At 38.9% G+C, this 21,238-nt stretch overlaps 1 protein-coding gene across 1 annotated transcript in view; it reads right to left on the reverse strand.

The window, feature by feature from the left end:
• Hecw1 (HECT, C2 and WW domain containing E3 ubiquitin protein ligase 1) overlaps positions 1–21,238 on the reverse strand; it is a 367,055-nt gene that overhangs the window by 164,368 nt on the left and 181,449 nt on the right. Inside the window, exons 2-3 of the mRNA XM_032884399.1 lie at positions 14,076–14,400; positions 3,058–3,165 (exon numbers count right to left, since the gene is read on the reverse strand). Of these exons, the coding sequence (XP_032740290.1) occupies positions 3,058–3,165; positions 14,076–14,400 (433 nt within the window). The remainder of the gene's footprint in view (positions 1–3,057; positions 3,166–14,075; positions 14,401–21,238) is intronic.

The following is a 21,238-nucleotide window of genomic DNA, read 5'->3' on the forward strand; positions in this document are numbered from 1 at the left end:
GCCCCCAATCCTTCCCCCAACTCTTCCCTAACTGTCCCTGCCCTATGTCTAAGGTTCGGCTATACACAGCTACTTCTGTTATTGCCTGCTGCTAGGTAGAGTCTCTCAGAGGACAGTTATGTTAGGCTCCTGTCTATAAGCATAACTGAATACATTAATAATGTTAGGGATTGGTGCTGGCCCATGGGATGGATTTCAAGATGGGCTAGTTTTGTTGGCCTTTCCTTGGTCTTCACCATCCCTACATTTCTTTTAGATGGGATAAATTTTGGGTGGAAAGTGTTGTGGCTACAGGAGGTGGCCTCTTTAGGTTCCGTATCCCCACTGTCAGGCATCTTGACTAAACACACCTGCTTCAACTCCTGGGAGCCTCTCCAGGTCTCTGTGATAACTCCTGCCCCTTCATCAGCTGCAGATTTTCATTCATTCTCCTCACCCCCTTGGCCTCTCTCCTGTCTGTCCCTGAACCTGATCCTGCACCCAGATTCCCCTCCTCATCCCCACCCCACTCAGTTTCCTCACTCCCCTTGCCTCCTGTCACTATTTTGTTTCACCTTTTAAGTTCTATTCAACCATCCTTGCTTGGTCCTTCCTTCTTGTTTAACGTCTTTGTATCTCTAAGGAATATCATGAGAATTCTGTATTTTTTGGCTAACATCCACGTTATCAGTGAGTACATACCATGCATGTCCTTTTGCATCTGTGTTACTCACTCAGGATGACGTTTTCTACTTCTATCTATTGGCCAGAAAAATTCATGATGATGAAACGTCTTTTGGGTATATCCCCAGCAGTGGTATAGATGGGTCTTCAGGTAGAACTATTTCTATTTTTCTTAGAAACTGCCAAATTAATTTCCACAGTCATTATACAGTCTAGCCATGGAGGAGTGTTTCTCTTTCTCCCCATCCTCACCAGCATGTTCTATCCCTTGAATTTTGATCTTAGCCATTCTGATTGGTGTAAGGTGGAACCTCCAAATTGTTTCGATTTGCATTTCCCTGATGACTAAGTGCTTCTTGGCCATTCCAGATTCCTCTGCTAAGAATTCTCTGTTTAGTTCTGACCCGTTTTTAATTGGTTCATTTGGTTTGTTGGAGTTTAACTTCTTGAGTGCTCTTACATATTTTAGATATTAGCTCTCTGTCAGACGTAGGGTTAATGAAGGTATTTTCTCAGTCTATAGGCTGCAGTTTTGTCTTGTTGACAGTGTCTTTTGCCTTACAGAAACTTTTAAGTTTCATGAGGTCTCACTTATCAATTGTTGATGTTAGGGTCTGAGCCATTGATGTTCTGTCCAGGAAGTTGTCATTCAAGGCTCTTTCCTACTTTCACTTATATGAAATTTAGTCTATCAAGTTTTATGTTGAGGTCTTTGATCGACTTGGACTTGAATTTTGTGCAGGGTGATAAATATGTGTCCATTTTCATTCTTCTATATGCTGACTTCCAGTTAGACCAGCATCATTTGTTGAATATGGGGTTATTGGGGTATTGGGGTATTGGGGTAGGGGCATGGGGGTGTGTCTTGAGTGGTACCTATACATGTGGCATCACATTTGGTAACACACACACCACACACACACACACACACACACACACACACACACAGAACGGACTATCACAAAGTACAAATGATACCACTTGTGTGTCTCTGGTTAGATGCAGCCTGTTTGGGGGGTAGGCAGGGTGGTGGTTTGGAGTATAACGCACTACTTTACAACTCAGTAATGGTATTTATTACAACAGCAGAAATGTGATACAGAAAGATTTTACTGAGATGTAGGAGTTGCTCCTATTGTCTAAAATAAATTCAACATTGCAAAGAAAGAGGTGTCTAGAGAAGGAAAACTTCAGGTTTTACTGGGTGGGGAGGAGTATTACAAGTTAGGAAAGATAAGAAGATTTTAATTCCTGTCTACAATATAAGTTTATAGTTAGATAAAAGACTCATACACTATTATATACATGATCATGTGGGTTTTATGCCTTTGGACTACTTTGTGGAAAAATTTGAAACTTTGAGCTATAAAAGTCATTGAGTGTTGTGTTTAGAGCATAATGGGCCATCCATATGCATACTTATAATTTAATAATGCTGAGATAAATAAGATGGCGAGGCTCAGCTTATCAAGCTTTGAATGGAAGCAAGCGATCTTATACCTGTGCCTTTCATACTTGCCTAGAGAATGTTAAGGTCTCTGGATACGTGGCCTGGTGTATCAGCTTGCTTCTGAAAAGCACAGGGGTAGGTGCACTCTCCATGCAAAAGAAAAGGATGTCTGTAAAAAAGATAGTCTGCACTTTGTGTGTGTGTGTGTGTGTGTGTGTGTGTGTGTGTGTGTGTTACCAAATGTGATACCACGTGTATAGGATACCAAATATACAGGAAATACATCTATATGAAGAGCTATGGAAACAATTCTATCACAACTCTAGACAGGACTTATTTCTAAGAGCAGAAGAAAATTTAGAAAATGTATCAGTAAGGTACAGTACCAAGTTTATATATTCATAAATGTAAGAGGATAAATAGTCAAAGAAATTACCTGATATTGGTGGTATATAATTTGAATCCTGTACAATTGTAGCAAGATCCAGAAGCTGGGGTGTGTGTGTGTGTGTGTGAAATACTACCAATATACTAGTGTCATGGACAGGGAGCCTGGAGGAGTGTGGGTAAAACAAAGGCAAAACTAAAAGGCAGGACACATGGTGAGACCATAGGGTTTCATTCGTCACTTAATATAGACAAGGCGTGAAAGCCTAAAGGACATGTATTAAAGTCTAGAGGCTTGTGGACATGAACCAAGACCTTCATAATATTAAAAGAATGACATGGGTGGATTTGCATGGCTATTTTGCAACTGTCATAGAGCTGTCTACTGAAAACATTTTAAGGCTCTTATTAAATCTGCCTCTGCTTTTACGTGGCTCCTAAGCAGAGGCATCTTGTTGAGGGGAATCACCCCAATAGAATGAAAAAGAATACAGCTGAATTCTGATCCATCGTGTCTGCTGGGTCACAGGAATGTGGAATGTGGTAAAAGTACTCACATTCCACAAAGTAAGAGCTGGCATCGATCTTCCAAATGATCTGGCCTCTGTGAGATCCATTGACTCCACGGTTCTTATAGTCCAGAAAGTTTTCAGATGAGACTTCACCTATAGTGCAGAAGGAGAAAGAGAAGCAGAGAAGCACATCAACCAACAGCATATTTACGTGCAGCAAATAAAAAGAGCAAAGGATATAAATACTAGCCCTTGGAATCACACAGAGAGCTGGTACTATTCAAAGACACAATCAGAACAGAGCGTTTTTCCACCCAACACTTGGCAAATGAATTTTCTTAGTTCTTAAACATCTCCATAAACAGAAAGTCACAATCACTGACAGCTACTGCAATGACTCTTATTTTTAAAAACATTTTAGTTATATGAAATATGTGAAAGTCTTCTTAAGACTTGATCTTCATTTGTGAATGAAGAGATTTAGAGAAGATGTCTGATGGTACTTGCCTTCCAGAGTCTAGCTTTCTCTCTCATAGGCTCTATATCACTTTATATCCTCTCTTCTTCATCCTGGGCCTCCTTACACTGTTGATTTTTAAAATTTCATCAAACACGACCATGTGAGATCATTTGGATACTGGTATATAATGTGCTCTAATTGTACTCTCTTCCATACCTTGTTTTCAATACACACACACACACACACACACACACACACACACACACACTAGTTTAGGGCCATCATTTTTCTGTCTGAGACTGACTTAATCTGTATATCATGATGATCTCCAGTTTTGTACAAATGACATGACTTCATTTTTCTTTACAGATAAAAAAATCTGTATCAGATTTCCTTTTAAAATGTATTTTTATTTTATGTACATTGGTATTTTAACTGCCTATGTCTCTATGAGGGTGTCAGATTCCCTGGAGCAGAGTTACAGACGGTTGGGTGCTTTTGGTTATTGCCATGTGGGTGCTGGCAATTGAACCTGGGTCCTCTGGAACTGCTGTGCTCTTAACAGATGAGACATCTTTCTAGCCCTGTACCATATTTTCTTAATCCATTCTTCTCTTGTAAGACACTGAGGTTGGTTCTACAACTTTGCTATCGTTAATAAGGCTATGACTAGTAATCATTAACGTGAAAGTATCTCTATGATGATTGATTTGGACTCCAAGATAATATATGTTGATCATATGGAAAGTTTTAGGTTTGTGAAGAAATTTCATACTGAATTTTACATCTCTAGAATAGTTTATATTCCATGAATAGGGTATAAAGAGTTCCCTATAATCTGTATTCTTGGCAATATTTGGTATTTGTTTTCTTCATGACTGCCATTCTGAATGGGTGTGGTGTAATTTCAATACCTCTTGTATTTATATTTTTCTAATGACCAGTGATTTTGAACCAGTTTCTTGGCAATGTGTATTTCATTATGCAAGCACTGACTTTTTTTCATTAACCAGTTTATTATTATTTCTTCTTCCTCTTCCTCTTCCTCTTCCTCTTCCTCTTCCTCTTCTTCTTCTTCCCCTTCCTCCTCCTTCCTCCTCCTCCTCCTTCTCCTCTCCTTCTCCTTCTTCTTCTCCTCCTCCTCCTCCCCTCCTCCTCCTCCTCCTCCTCCTCTTGGTTTGGGTCCTCCTCCCTCCTCCTCCCTATATCCTCCTCCTCTTCTCCTCCTCTTCTTCTTCTTCTTCTTCTTCTTCTTCTTCTTCTTCTTCTTTTGCTTCTTCTTCTTTTCTATAGTCAATATTTTTGACATCTTAGTAAAAATCATTTGGCTATACCTACATGGGTTTATTTCTGGGTCCCTATGTACCGTAGTCCCATGTACTATGTTGTTTTTATTACTCTGTAATACCACTTAATAATTAGGTGTGATTATACCTTCAACACTGTTCTACCTATCACCAAATCCACAGAAACCTTCTTCATACTATCACCCTTCGAGACTAATTTATTGCTATTACCCATCTTATAATAGCCATTCTATAAATAAGAGCAACCAAATGCTATAACACTTCAATCCACTGCTAGGATTCTATTAGCCCTAGTTAAGAGAAGCACGTGTCACTTGGTAAACAATCTCATTGGAGGGTCAGCATAACCTTCCTTGTATAGATATCTCTACCTTCTTACAAAATAAGAAAATAGTATTTGTCTAGAGAAGTCTAGAAGTCATATACCAACAAAATACATCTTAATTTGGCTCTGCTTGGGCATTTCTCTGCTTTACTGATGTAGAACAGCACATTCTTGATGCTGTTCAAAGTAACAATAGGAACTCTACTGGCAAGAGAGGCAGCTTCATGTCTGTGGGAGGGCTCCATTGAATCTCCTCATCTGGAAATGACAGGTCAGATGAATAACCATCCCCAACCTTACATTTATAGGTCTAAGTCTGTGATTTGAGCTTAGACAAGATACCACAAATCCAGAAGTTACCAAGGACATACATATTATAAACTATTAAGATTCACAGATAAGTTTGGATTGAGAAACTTTATTTGAAGTATGATGTTATTTAAAGTGTTGCCATTCAGCATTAAATAATATCACAGCTATATGTATGTAGCTGTTATGATAATAACAAATTTTCAGATTGAGTTTCTGAAATGATGAGTTATGGTTCTTTTGACTTAGTCAAAAATGTCATGTTAAGACCAGAACTTATTCAAAGTTTCATGAAACTCAATATGGCTAATGGTCTCTTTCTTTTCCTAATACTCCCCTTCTCTGCTCTGTGGGAATGAGTTTCTACCTGCCTTATTTCTTTACCATTTCCTCTATCTTCCTTTTGTGCTTCCCTCTTTCTCTGTATTTCTCTCTTTCTCTGCTAGGGACCTTTTAATGCTTTCTACCCCATAGAATCTGTGATTGACCTTCTATACTTGCAAGGTAACAAACACCACAGTTTGACAGAGTCTAGCATGGTCTATATGCTTAAGATACAGAGGCCAGAACTGACACACAACCACAGAGGAATGCTGCTCAGTGACTTGTTCCCCTGGCTTACTCAGATTGCTTTTTTGTTGTTGTTTTTATTGGATATTTTTTAATTTATATTTCAAATGTTATCCCAAAACCTGGTTTTCCATCCCTAAACCCCCCACCTTATTCCACCTCTTCTTCTATGAGGGTGTTCCCTCTCCCAGCCACCCACCCCCTCCCGGCTCCCTGCCCTGACATTCCCCTAGGCTGGGGGGTTGTCCAGCCTTGGCAGAACCAAGCTCTTCTCCTCCCATTGGTGTCCAACAAGGCCATCCTCTGCTACATATGCAGCTGGAGCAATGGGTCTGTCCATGTGTAGTCTTTGGGTAGTGGTTTAGTCCCTGAGAGTTCTGGTTGGTTGGTATTGTTGTTCTAGTGGGGTTGCAAGCCCTTCAGTTCCTTCAATCCTTTCTCTAATTCCTCCAACAGGGACCCCATTCTCAGTTCAATGGTTTGCTGCTAGCATTCACCTCTGTTTTTTATCATGCTCTGGCTTAGCCTCTCAGTAGACAGCTATAAAAGGCTCCTGTCAGCATGCACTTCTTGGCATCAGTAATATTATCTGGATTTGGGGGCTGTATGTATATGGGCTGGATCCTCCAGAGGGGCAGGCTCTGAATGGATGTTCCTTCAGTCTCTGCTCCAAAGTTTGTCTCCATATCTCCTCCTATGAATAGTTTTGTTCCCCCATTTAAGAATGACTAAAACATCTGCCATTTGGTTGTCCTTCTTCTTGAGCTTCATGTGGTCTGAGGATTGTATCTTAGGTAACTGGAGCTTTTGGGTTAATATTCACTTATCAATGAGTGCATACCATGTGTGTTTTTTTATGATTGGGTTACCTCACTCAGGATGATATTTTCTAGTTCCATCGCCTACGAATGTCATGAACTCATTGTTTTTAACAGCTGAGTAGTACTCCATTGTGTAGATGTACCAAATTCTCTGTATCTATTCCTCTGTTGAAGGACATCTGGGTTCTTTCCAGCTTCTGGCTATTATAAATAAGGCTGCTTTGAACATAGTAGAGAATGTGTCCTTTTATATGTTGGAGCATCTTTTGAGTATATGCCCAGGAGTGGTATAGCGTGGTCCTCAGGTAATACTATGTCCAAATTTCTGAAGATCCTTTAAATTGATATGAAGAAAGGATATATGAGATTGCAATCCCACAAACAAGGGAGGAGTGCTCCTTTTTCTCCACATTCTTGCCAGCATCTGTTTTCACCTGAGTTTTTGATCTTAGCCATTCTGACTGGTATGAGGTGGGATCTCAGGGTTTTGATTTGCATTTCCCTGATGACTAAGGAGGTTGAACATTTCTTTAGGTGCTTCTCAGCCATTTGATATTCCACAGCTGTGAATTCTTTGTTTAGCTCTGTACCCCATTTTTTTTTTTTTTTTTTTTTTTGGTTCTTTTTTTTTTTTTCGGAGCTGGGGACCGAACCCAGGGCCTTGCGCTTCCTAGGCGCTCTACCACTAAGCTAAATCCCCAACCCCCATCTGTACCCCATTTTTAAATCACGTTATTTGACTCTCTGGAGTCTAACTTCTTGAGTTCTTTGTATATTTTGGATATTAGTCCTCTATCAGATGTAGGATTGGTAAAGATCTTTCCCAATCTGTTGTTTGCTGTTCTGTCCTAATGACAGTGTCATTTGACTTATAGAGGCTTTGCTATTTTATGAGGTCCCATTTGTCAATTCTTGATCTTAGAGCAATTGGCGTTTTGTTCAGGAAATTTTCCACAATGCCCAGGTGTTTGAGACTCTTCCCCACTTTTTCATCTACTAGTTGAGTGTATCTGGTCTTATGCAGAGGTCCTTGATCCACTTGAGCTTTGTACAGAGTGATAAGAATGGGTCAATTTGCATTCTTATACATAGTGACCTCCAGTTGAACAAGCACCATTTATCGAAAATGCTATCTTTTTTTCCACTGAATGGTTTTAGCTCCTTTGTCAAAGATCAAGTGACCATAGGTGTGTGGGTTCATCTCTGGGTCTTCAATTCTATTCCATTGATCTAACTGCCTGTCTCTGTACCAGTACCATACAATTTTTTTTTATCACTATTGCTCTGTAATACAGCTTTAGGTCAGGGATGGTGATTCCCCCAGAAGTTCTTTTATTGTTGAGGATACTTTTGGCTAACCTGGGTTTCTTGTTATCCCAAATGAATTTGCAAATTGTTCTTTCTAACTCTGTGAAGAATTGAGTTGGAATTTTGATGGGGATTGCATTAAATCTGTAGATTGCTTTTGCCAAAATGGATATTTTTACTATATTAACCTTGCCGTTCCGTGAGCATGGGAGATCTTTCCATGTTATGAGATCTTTTGCAATTTCTTTCTTCAGAAACTTGTAGGTCTTGTCATACAGATCTTTCACTTGCTTGGTTAGAGTTACTCTGAGGTAATTTATATTATTTGTGACTATTGTGAAGGGTATCATTCCCATAATTTCTCACGCTGTTTATTCTTTGAGTAGAGGAAGGCTACTGATTTGTTTGAATTAATTTTATATCCAGCTACTTTGCTGAAGTTGTTTATCAGGCTCAGTAGTCCTCTGGTGGAACTTTAGGAGTCACTGGTATATACTATCATATCATCTGCAAATAGTGATGTCTTCACTTCTTCCTTTTCACTTTGTATCCCTTGACCTCTTTTTGTTGTCTAATTGCTCTGGCTAGGATTACAAGTAGTATTTTGAATAAGTAGGGAGAGAGTGGGCAGCCTTGTCTAGTCCCTGTTTTAGTGGGATTGTTTCAAGTTTCTCTCCATTTAGCTTGGTGTTGGCTACTGGTTTGCTGTACATTGTTTTTAACTATGTTTTAGTATGGGCCTTGAATTCCTGATCTTTCCAAGACTTTTAACATGAAGGGTTGTTGAACCTTGTCAAATGCTTTCTCAGCATCTAATGAGATGATCATATGTTTTTTTTAATTGAGTTTGTTTATGTAGTGGATAACATTGATGGACTTCTGTATATTGAGTAATCCCTGTATCCTTGGGATGAAGCCTACTTGATCATGATGGATGATCATTTGATGTGTTCTTGGATTTAGCTCATCAGAATTTTATTGAGTATTTTTTCATCAATATTCATAAGGGAAATCGGTCTGAGGTTCTCTTTCTTTGTTGGGTCTTTCTGTGGTTTAGGTATAAGCGTAATTTTCACTTCATAGAAGAAATTAGGTAGTGCTCCTTCTGTTTCTATTTTGTGGAATAGTTCGTACAGTATTGGTATTAGGCCTTCTATGAAGGTCTGATAGAATTCTGCACCACTAAACCCATCTGGTTTTTTTTTTTTTTTTTGATTATTTTTTTTGGAGGGAGACGTTAAATAACTGCTTCTATTTCTTTAAAAGTTTTTGGACAGTTTAGATTGTTTATCTGATCCTGATTTAACTTTGATACCTGGTATCTGTCTAGAAAATTGTCCATTCCATAAAGATTTCCACTTTGTTGATTATAGGCTTTTGTAGTAATATCTGATAGTTTTTTGAATTTCTTCTGTTTCTCTTCTATTGTCTCCCTTTTTATTTCCGATTTTGTTAATTTGGATATACTCTCTGTGCCCTCTGGTTAGTCTGGCTTAGGGTTTATCTATCTTGTTGATTTTCTCAAAGAACCAGTTCCTGGTTTTGTTGATTCTTTGTATAGTTCTTTTTGTTCCTACTTGGTTGATTTCAGCCCTGAGCTTGATTATTTCCTGCTGTCTACTCTCTTTGGTGTGTTTGCTTCTTGTTGTTCTAGAGCTTTTAGGTGTGCTGTCACGCCATTAGTGTATGCTTTCTCTAGTTTCTTTTTGAAGTCACTTAGAACTATGAGTTTTCCTCTTGGCATTGCTTTCTTTGTGTCCCATAAGTTTGGGTATGTTGTATCTTCATGTTGATTACACTCTAAAAAGTCTTTAATTTCTTTCTTTCTTCCTTTCTTTCTCTCTTTCTTCCTTTCTTTCTCCCTTTCTTTCTTTCTTTCTTTCTTTCTTTCTTTCTTTCTTTTTTTCTTTCTTTCTTTCTTTCTTTCTTTCTTTCTTTCTTTCTTTCTTTCTTTCTTTCTTTCTTTCTTTCTCTCTGTCTTTCTTTCTTCCTTTCTTTCTTTCTTGACCAAGTTATCATTGAATAGAGCATTGTTCAACTTCCATGTATATGTGGGCTTTCTATAGTTTTTGTTGTTATTGCAGACCAGTCTTAGTCTGTGGTAATCTGATAGGATGCATGGGATCATTTCAATTGTATGTATCTCTTGATGTTTGTTTTGTGACCAATTATATGGTCAATTTTAGAGAAGGTACCATGAGGTGCTGAGAAGAAGGTGTGTTCTATAAATATGTGTTAAATCCATTTGGCTCATAACTTCTGTTAGTTTCCCTATGTTTCTGTTTAATTTCTGTTTCCATGATCTGTTAATTGATGAGAGTGGGATATTGTGTGAGGTGCAAGGAATGTTTTGAGCTTTAGTAAGATTTCTTTCATGAATGTAGGTTCCCTTGTACTTGGAGCATAGATATTCAGGATTGAGAGTTCATCTTGGTGGGTTTTTCCTTTGATAAATATGCAGTGTCCTTCCTTATCTTTTTTGATGACTTTTGGTTGAAAATCAATTTTATTCGATATTAGAATGGCTACTCCAGCTTGTTTCTTTGGACCATTTGCTGGCAAATTGTTTTCCAGCCCTTTACTTTGAGGTAGTGACTGTTTTTGTCACTGCCGTGTGTTTCCTGTATGCAGCAAAATGCTGGGTCCTCTTTCCACATCCAGTCTCTTAGTCTCTGTCTTTTTATTGGAGAATTGAGTCCATTGATGTTAAGAGATAGTAATAGTAATGTTGCTTCCTGTTATTTTTGTTGTTAGAGTAGAATTATGTTTGTGTTGCTCTCTTCTTTTGGGTTTGTTGCAAGAAGGTTGCTTTCTTGCTTTTTCCAGGGTGTACTTTCTCTCCTTGTGTTGGATTTTTCCATCTATTATCCTTTTTAGGGCTGGATTTGTGGAAAGGTATTGTGTAAACTTGGTTTTGTCATGGAATATCTTGGTTTCTTCATCTATGTTAATTGAGAGTTTTGCTGGATATAGTATCCTGGGCTGGCATTTGTGTTCTCTTAGGGTCTGTATGACATCTGTCCAGGATCTTCTGGCTTTCATAGTCTCTGGTGAGAAGTCTTGTGTAATTCTGATAGGTCTGCCTTTATATGTTACTTGTCCTTTTTCCCTTACTGCTTTTAAAATTCTTTCTTTGTTTTGTGCATTTGGTGTTTTGACTATTATGTGATGGGAGGAGTTTCTTTTCTAATCCAATGTATTTGGAGTTCTGCAGGCTTCTTGTATGTTTATGGGCCTCTCTTTTTTGAGGTTAGGAAAGTGTTCTATAATTTTGTTGAAGATATTTATTGGCCCTTTACTTTGGGAATCTTTGCTCCCCTTTTTACCTATTTTCCTTAGGTTTGATCTTCTTGTATCCTGGATTTCCTAGATGTTTTGGTTTAGGAAATTTTTGCATTTTACATTTTCTTTGAAGTTGTGTCAAAGTTCTCTATGGTATCTTCTGCCCCTGAGATTCTCTCTTCTATCTCTTGTATTCTGGTTGTGATTCTTGTGTCTATGACTCCTGATCTCTTTCCAGGTTTTCTATCTCCAGGGTTTTGTCCCTTTGTGATTTCTTTATTGTTTATATTTCCATTTTTAGATCTCAGATGGGTTTGTTCAATTCCTTCACCTGTTTGGTTGTGTTTTTCTCGAATTCTTTAAGGGAGTTTTTTATGTCTGTCTTAAAGTCCTCTATCATCATCATGAGTCGTGATTTTAAATCCAAATCTTGCTTTTCTGTTGTGTTGGGATATGCAGTAGTTGCTTTAGTTGGAGAACTGGGTTCTGATGATGCCAAATAGTCTTGATTTCTGTTGCTTAGGCTCCTGTGTTTGTCTCTCACCATCAGGTTGTCTGTAGTGTTAGCTGGTCTTTCTGGCTCTGACAGTGGCTTGACCCTCCTGTGAGCCTGTTTGTCAGCACTCCTGCGTACTGGCTTTCTCCCATCGGGATCTGGGTACAGAGAGCTGTGATACTGGGTCAGCTCTGGGCACAGGCAGAAACCGGAAGGGTCCTGTCCCAGACTGCTCCTGGGTTTTTGTGTCCCTAGTGCTCCAGGTGGGTCCCTTGGAGCAGAAGTGGTGGTCTTATCTCTGCTCTCGGGTGAGTCAGTGGAGCTCTGGGCACAGGCAGAGACTGAATGAATGTCCAGAGGTCTCTAGGCAGGTTACTCTTGGGCCAGGAATGTGAGCAGAAATAGTGGTCTCGCCTGAGCTCTCAGGATTGTCCACACTTCTGAGAGTCCAGCTCTCTCTCCCATGGGATTTGGGTACAGAGCTCTGTGGGCCCAGGTCACCTTCAGTTGCAGGTACAGATGGCTTCTTTATACCACCTAGGATCACTTGCCAGGGGAGGATAGTACCCATGGTGGACTGTGCCCTCTGACTTCAGTCATTAATTGAGAAAATCCCCACAGGCACATACCCAGGAAAATCTGGTGAGCACAGTTTCTCAACTGATAGTCCATCTTCCCAGGTCCCTCTAGCTTGGGTCAAGTGGACAAAAACCAACCAGCTCATTTTTCCCTGCTATGGTTCATACTCAGTAAGTTTCACTTATTCATTATCTTCTCTAACACACTATCTTCTGTTTTTTCCCTTAACTTGAGAATATGGCATCAATATTCACAAACTTGTAAGATACTACTGTAAAGAGTTGTTTTAAAGTTCTGCACTTGTGTATGTGCACAGACAACAAAAAATTCCTTCAAGTGATAAATCACATTTCCAGTTAAAGGTAGGCACGAGGGGGATTGTGAAAAATCTGAAGATTCAGAGTAGTTGAAAGGGAGTAATAAATGCTTGCTTAAGATTAGCTAATTGGAGTTCTGTTGACTAAGTCTGCCCAAATGGAATCTTTTGTCAAGACATAAAAAATAGGGTTTTAAAGTGAAGTATCTGAATATTTAGTATTGATAGTCAAATATACAACAAACACCATGGACTAAACATGTATTCTTGATGGGCTGCTGGTATTTCTCCATCTCTGTTTTAGGTAGATGTTATTTTATTTGAAAGCTTAATTTTAAGGCCCATTAAATTTTTCTGGTCAGAAGTTGAATATATCTAGTAACCACTATATGCATAAAACATCAAAATGTATATTGCTTTATTTTTATTACACACACACACACACACATTAATTACACTATGTAGAGCTGTCAAGAGAATCAAATATTTTCCTAATTGTTTTCTGACTAATTAGTCAGACAAAATATTTTATCAGGAAAAATAAACAAGGTTACAAATTGCTCATAATGTACATTATTTTCTGTAATAGTGAATAATAGTGAATTACTAAATCTGGTGTTGTGCACTGAAATGTGTGAGAGCAAACTTTATAATGATGTTACTCTTTAAAACAGTTTCTCATGTTGTGATCCCCAACCATAAAATTATTTTGTTGCTACTTCATAACTGTAATTTTGCTGCTATTATAAATTGCAGTGTAAATACCTGTGTTTTCTGATGCTCTTAGGTGATTCCTATGAAAGGATCATTTAATCCCCAAACCCACAGGTTGGGAAACACAATACTATAGTATAACTCAGTTGATTGTGCTTTTAATTACACTGGAGAGTGATATCAGGAAAACTAGCTTCTCCCAATTAGTTGTCCAATATCAAATAATCAGCCCTCAAATCATACATACAAGTAATATTATACAGACTGAGAAGGTTGTATTCAGAAACACATATGCTATCTATATTATGCATGTATGCACACACATGCATTTAACAACAAAGAGAAAAAAAGTATGGATTTGAAAAAATAAGATAGGTACATGGAAGATTTAGAGGGAAGAAATGGAAAGGGAAATTATGTAGTTATATTATTTTCTCAAAAAATTAAAGTGAATTATGAATAGGATTCTCATTGAACTAACAAACCATTCACATAAGACCTTTCTTTTCACTGCACACTACCAGACTGTCTAGATGAATCAGTCTAATGAGTAGTCATGGATGATAATGTACTCACCAATAAGGTACATCCCAATCCAGTCTCCGGCATCCACTTCTTCCTTGATGTCCCAGTGGATCACCAAATCCTGGGAATACCCTATAGAATAGTAGGAACTGCTGACCATGAGTGTAGAGCGGCTGTCTGAGGTGACCAGGTCAGTGTCACTGGTAGAGCGAGGGATGGTGATGCCATCATGGGCACCATTTCTGATGTCTATGTTGTGGAATTGGTCTGGGTTATAGCTGTACCGGAGGGGCTCTTTGCACCGGCGTCGGCTCTGGGAGTTTCTAGATGGAGATGCCATGGCTGCCAGGCCTAAAAACCTGTTCTGGTACAGATTCTGTAGGAGAAAGGAGACATTGAACAGGGTCATGAAAAAAACCAAAACAAAACAGTAACTCTGTCACATGCTGACAGATATCAAAAGATGTGTTGAGGGAAATAAAGTGTGAGGAAGCTGCCCTTTGGGGGCATGGGAGACAAGACACATAGTATGCTTTCCAGGACAAGGGCCTTTCCTCTGCATTCATAGGAGCAAGAACAAAGACATAGGCGCCTTTCTGTTCATGCCCCCTGAAATCTCTGCCTCCTCCAGCTGCCTTCAATCTAATTGATTCTAGAAGGAGAAGACTGTGAGTAGAAGTCCTATTCCCAAAGAAGCACATTTTAAAAAAATTCTTGACCATCTGTTCAATTGGTTCCAATTCTATACTTTCTTTTAGGGTCAATTATGATTATCTTCATTGAATATTTCAGTCATTCCTCGTGCATTCAGTCCCTCCATACAGTCAAGAATGATTCCTGTTGAGTAAGGTAGTTTTCTCCCTCTTTAAAAAAAAGAAAACAAAACATTTGACTCTCTGGTATGTTTCTCAGCCCTCTGTAATATCTATTAATTCTAATATCTTGTAATTCTAGTAACTTTTAAACACTACAGTTGTTGATTAGATCCAACCTCAGAGGACCTTCTTCACTGAGCTGATGCTATGGTAGAAAGAATTGCAAGTGCACTTTGTTGTTGTTGTTAATGCTCACAGCACTGAGTGTTTAAAATTAACAACAGGGAAGGTGGTCATCACATAGAACTTGGGCAGAGATTCACTTTCAAAACAAGCAAGTGTGACTCTGACCTCATTGATGAATACTAAGATTGGGTTAACATCAACATTTTGGGGATTTCAGTTTTACATGTCCAGAAAAAGCATTGAATCATGCTATTTAGACTCCAGGTGCTGGACCTTTTTATACAACCTGATTAAGTGAGAGTTAATGATACTTTGTGTTCCAAACATCAGGACCAGACCCTATGCCAGTGTTACTCTTCAAATTATATGAGTCTACAGATTGCACACATTTAAGTGCACCAGTAATATCAATTAATATCATGGAAATTGAAAACTACATGTAATTAAATGACCAGCCAATTGTATAATTATAAATTTAACCAACCATTACAGATTGTGCGGCGCCTACTAGCTTTCCAGCTATGTTATCTCTTGACCACTCCTGGCTCTTACCAACTTCAACTATGGATGTGCTGTTGTCAGCGGAGTAAAGGCTCAACAAATAGTAATATATTACAAAAATAAACTTTGCATCTCTTTAGAATAAGAAGACCAGCTAGAATGGGACATATGTGGGGCTACTCATTTGGGCTATCTTGTTGACCTAATGAACTGTCGCATGACCCCATAGAACTAACAATTAAATTCATTCTATATAGACCATAAAGTTATCCTGCTCATGACCCTCCAGAATTCTATATAGATTTAAAATTGCAGTCATTGACTGTGTGTAATTGCTCTGCTTATCAATTTTCAGGAGTAAGAATCCTTTACAAGGTCTAATATCTATTAGGATATTCTTAGGTTAATTTTGAGGAAGCTGAGGACTTTCTTTCTTTCTTTGTTTGCTTTCTAATGTTTTCTTCTTTTCATGTACATGTATTGTATGCACATGTATTTTTATGTATGTTTGCATGTAAGTTGGTGCATTTATGAACAGGTGTGTGCAAACATATATATGTACAGATATGGAGGCCTAGTGCTTGTGTTGGTAATCTTTGTGTATCAGTCTTCTGCTTTATTCAGATCAGGGTCTATCAATCAAACTCAGAGCTTGTCAATATGGCTAGTTTGCTCCAGGGATTGCCTATCTTTGCCATTAGAAATTGGAGTTTCAAGCAAACAATGTTAGGTGGGTTCTAAGGATCTGAACTCCGGTCCTCTTTCTTGCATGGCCAAGCACTTTACCTGCTAAGCAAACTATTCAGACCAGAGAAAGAGTGTGTGTGTGTGTGTGTGTGTGTGTGTGTGTGTGTGTGTGTGTGTGTGTGTTTATTCTGAAAGACTAAGAGTCAGTCATGTCTCTTACAGGCAGAGAGATTTGGCTATCCTCCTGATCTGAGACAAAGGCCTAATCTTTCGACTGACCTGCCAAGACTGGTCAAATAGGTTCAAGGCCTGTCCTGAGCACGTCTACCTGAAACTGTGTGCTATAGCACCCCTTTCTTTGTTTACATGAACCAATCCAAAATTAGGGGAAAAAGCCCTATCACAAACCACCACCATCATCAAATATTTGCAAATTTGCAGATTTCCTGCAGAAAAATGGATTTCAATTCCAAGGCCCCATCCCTGCTCTGCTAAGAGTCTTTCTCTATACGCCTTGTGGTGTGCATGTATATGTGTGTGAGCATATGCACTTACATGCACACACACGTGTTCATGTGTTATAAAGTTTTTTAACATTGCTTTCTGCTGTGTGAAATTTTCCTGCCTTTTAATTTTTTAATTGGCAGAAAAATAAACCATATTTCTAGATGGTAATGTTTTCATATGAGTTTCAAGCAGGCCCTCAAAAGATTTTAAAATGTTTCTCTTTTTTTTCTTATGTAAATTCTCCTGCTATTGCTTTATAGAATTCCCCCAAAGAATAAACATTTCTCTTGAAATTGTCAAATTACACTAGTAATAATGGTTTACATGGTGAGAACAAAGACATTGATGGAAACATTGATGAAATAAGATGTTTGCTGGTTAATACTGAATGGTAATAAGGCATTACCTGGAATAAGGTATTTGCCTGGAATAAGAACAGTAACCTAAATATGGTTCTAAAAGACTATTCTGTCACCCAACCAGGCTTCTCTGCCATCCGACGAACATTTAATGCAATATATGGCAATTCAACAGTGTTATAAATATGGAGGGCTGTAAATGTAGTTTTGATTCATTTACACTGCAGACAGGAGATACACCTGCTCAAAATATGCTTTGATATTCCTTTGTCTTACATTTTCAAGAGAGCAGATGCAATTTCTAATCAGCCATTCCACCCTCCAGCAAAGATTCCTCTCGTCGTGATGGTTGCTGACTTGTCTACTACTCTTATGCCTGTGAAGCTTTCGTCTCTTTATAGCTCCTGTGCCCTCGCATAGTAACTAGTATTTTATTTTAATCAAAAGATCCTTTAACATGAAATAAATGGTTTATTGTGCTTTATAAAAATAAAATACAGAAAGACAATAAAGAGACAATAAGTTGTTTAAAGGAAGTCTAAACTTGTCCTAAACAGGTGTTTTTATTAAAGATTCACAACTGATTCTTTTCTATTTTTTATAAGACATTAGACATACATGTTTTTTGTGAACCAAATGAGACAATACACTTCCGCCTAATTACTAGTTAACCTAGTTACTCTTTTAAACAACTTTTCTTTCAACAAGTGAGCCTTTGTTCTGTGATAAAAGTGTTGTAGGAGTTTCTTTTAGAGTGGAATGCATCCTGAGTGAGGTAACTCAGACCCAAAAGGACATGCATGGTATGTGCTCACAAATAAGTGGATACCAGACTAAAAAGTACCGAATACCCAGTACAATTCAAGGAACTCAAGAAGGCTAACAAGCCGAAGGGCCCAACTGAGGATGCGTGTTATTTTTGAAAGTATCACTTCCCATTGCTTTAGGGAACTATGCATATTTCAAGTAAAAATTGTTCTTTTAAAAATATCTCTAAAAATTGAAAATCATAAGAAGAAAAGAAATAATAAGGGAAACATCACGAATGTATACAAGATGGAGTGATTCAGTTGTGTGAGAGAGAAGGATTGTTTTTATTCCTAAAGCAGGTGTTATTTTACTCAAGGAAGCTCCTGGAATTTTTATACTGTGCCCAGTTTTAGACATACATGCAGGGGGATAATGAAAACAGAAAAAAAATCAGAACTTGTTTCTTTCTACCAAGGAGCACAGAAAATTCAAACACAATTAATGTACAGAATGTCTGCGTAAGGCAGAAGAAGAATGTGAATAAGTAAATAAAAATATCAAGAAGGTTCCATTCCAAAGTGAGAGAAAGAGGAAACCTTCAGATCTCAACGGTGGGAACAGGACACTTGAGCATGCAGAGATGAGCACACAGAAAATAAGTCAAGCTTTAGCCACATGGCTCCCTAGTAGGAGAGAGAAAGAAAATGTTTTCTACAAAAAGTAACCCAGATGGCCATGGTGAAGAGAGACTGGCAGCCCTACCCTCAACTCCCCTCCCCACGCACACACATGCATACACGCACGCACACACTCACGCACACACACCTCACAAGGTTCAAAAGCAGTTGTAGCTTTGATGAGACAGTGTTACATTTTGTTATCCTTCACCATGTTACCATGTATTTTTTGAACCGGGGGCCTGAAAACAACTACAGGTCAGGGATCCTGAATTTATTCTTCCACATACCCATGGCAAGATGCAGACCCGGAAGGATTTTTGCATAGTTGGGCAAGGGGTAGGTAAAGAAGAACAAAACAGAAGCAGCAGGTATCCCAGCTCAAGCATGCTGTGTTGGGGTATAAGAAGAAAGGCAATCTACCCTTTTTTGTTAGGGATGGAACGCTATTGAGAATGGCACTCATGTCTGCCAACACTGGGCCTGAGGTCAATGGCTGATAACTTCAGTACTGTTCTTTGCTGAAGGCTTAGCAGTCCACTTGCCATCCATAGATGCAGCCTTCTAGCAGAATGATTTATATCCTTAAGGCCTTGATAGTATAAGATGTGTGTTGACTGTGCTGTGATTGTTACCTAAAGTTTATTTTAAATTTATTTTTATTTTAAAGTGTGAGCATGTATGTGTGTGTTGGAATGTCTGACAAGGCCAGAAAAGAACAGTGATCCCCTAAACTCAAGTTACACATAGTTGTGAGCTGAACTCAGGTCCTCCACAAACACTCTGTGAGCTTTTAGTAACCAAGATCTCTCAGTATACTTGGGAGACTCCCCAGTTAGAACAATAATCTTCCCAGGAGATGAAACTGGGATTCTTAGGAGGATGAAGTATCTGCCTTGCTTGTGGAATTTGAAGCTAACTGTGGATCAATAAATCAAACAAAAGTAAAGTGGAAAGCATCATCAATAGATCTTTCCAAGCACACAAGGGAATATGAAAGATGGAGAACAAGGCAAAAACACTATATTTGAACATCAATAAGGAAAAAAAACAGCATGCCCATTTATTCATCCATGAGCCCTGGGATACTGCCAAGAGAATAAATTTAGAAATCCATGGGCTAGAAGAAGGAGCTGAGGTAACTGATGGCTCAAAGAATCTGTTTAATAAGACATATAACCCCAAATTTCCCAAATATGGAAATAAAATACAAATGCAGTAGCCATTTATATCCCTAAATAGGCATGAGTAGAGAAACCTCTCCATGGTATATTATAGTCAAACTATCAAAAATGGAAGCAAATAAAAAATGTTAAAAGCTATAAAAGGAAATTGCATTAGAATAACATCTGCAACCCCGAAAAAAGAGTAAAGTGTGGACTGCTATATTTCAAGCCTTTAAATAACTGCCATCTAAGAATGGTATCTAAGGCAAACCTTCCCTCTAAAATGAGATAACAGTACCTACTCTCATATGTCCTATTAAATACAAGGTGAAAACAAACTCCTGACATACATCACAAAAATTATCTACCATGACCAAGTTTGCTTCATTATGTAGATGTGCTGGAATGGTTCAACAAATATGGGTGAAGAAGTGTAGTAAACCACATAAATGGACCTAAAGACAAAAACCACACACTCATTAAATAGATGAAGAGAATTTCTTTGACAAAATATAACACACCTTCGGATAAAGTCCTAGAGAGAATAGAACAGAAGGAATCAACATCCCTTTCTGCTGAGAAAGACTGCTAGCTAGTCTGCTCCCTGGAAGACATCACATCCTGAGGCAGCCTAGATCTGCTGCACTCAGAGTATTTGGTAAGAACACTCCTGAAGTCCCATGCCTGCTGCTGGGAGCCCAGTGGACTTGGAACCCATCATCCCCCAAAACTCCTGTCCACCAAATACCATTCCTCTTCTGCCCGGTCCTTTCTGCTGGGCAGAGTGCAAGTTAGTCTGCTCCCAAGAAGACATCACATCTTGAGGCATCCCAGAAGATCTGCTGCACACAGGGCAACAGACACCACAGCCTGAAGACATCCCAGGAGATCTGCTGCACACAGGGAAACTGAACAACTGATTGCCTGCTTGTCTGCCCCCCCAGAGAATACCACAGCTTGAAGGCATCCCAGGAGTTCCTCTGTACACAGGGCAACTGGGCAACTGACACCACAGTCTGAAGACCTCCCGGGGACTCTGTGTCATGCAGGGTAACTGACCCAACAGACTAAAAGCCGCCCTGGCATTCTGCTGCACACAGGGAAACAGAAACCACGGTCCATAGGCTTCCCAGGACAACAGCTTGACTGCTCCTCTGAAGACCTCTAAAGGCTGACCAGGAGATCTAATGCAGTCAGGGTAACAGATCTGCAGCTTCTCTGCCTCTCTGAATATCTCCCAATTGGAAGGCCTCACAAGAAGTCTGCTACAGCAAGGGCCACAGGCCTACCAGGAGACCTGAAACAACACAGGGGAAAGGAGGCAGACTCTGGACAGAGCCATCCAGACCTACAAACACCAGGGATAATCAGATGGCAAGTGCAACAACATAAGCAACAAAAGCCAAAATATGTTAGTATTATCAGAATCTGGTTCTCCCAACATAACAAACCATGGATACACCAACACATCTGAAAATCAGGAAGCTTACCTAAAATCCTATCTCATGAAGATAATAGACTACTCTAAGAAAGATATAAATAACTCGCTGGAAGAAATACAGAAAA

The sequence above is a fragment of the Rattus rattus genome, chromosome 14 (assembly GCF_011064425.1).
Source record: "Rattus rattus isolate New Zealand chromosome 14, Rrattus_CSIRO_v1, whole genome shotgun sequence".
NCBI lineage: Eukaryota > Metazoa > Chordata > Mammalia > Rodentia > Muridae > Rattus > Rattus rattus.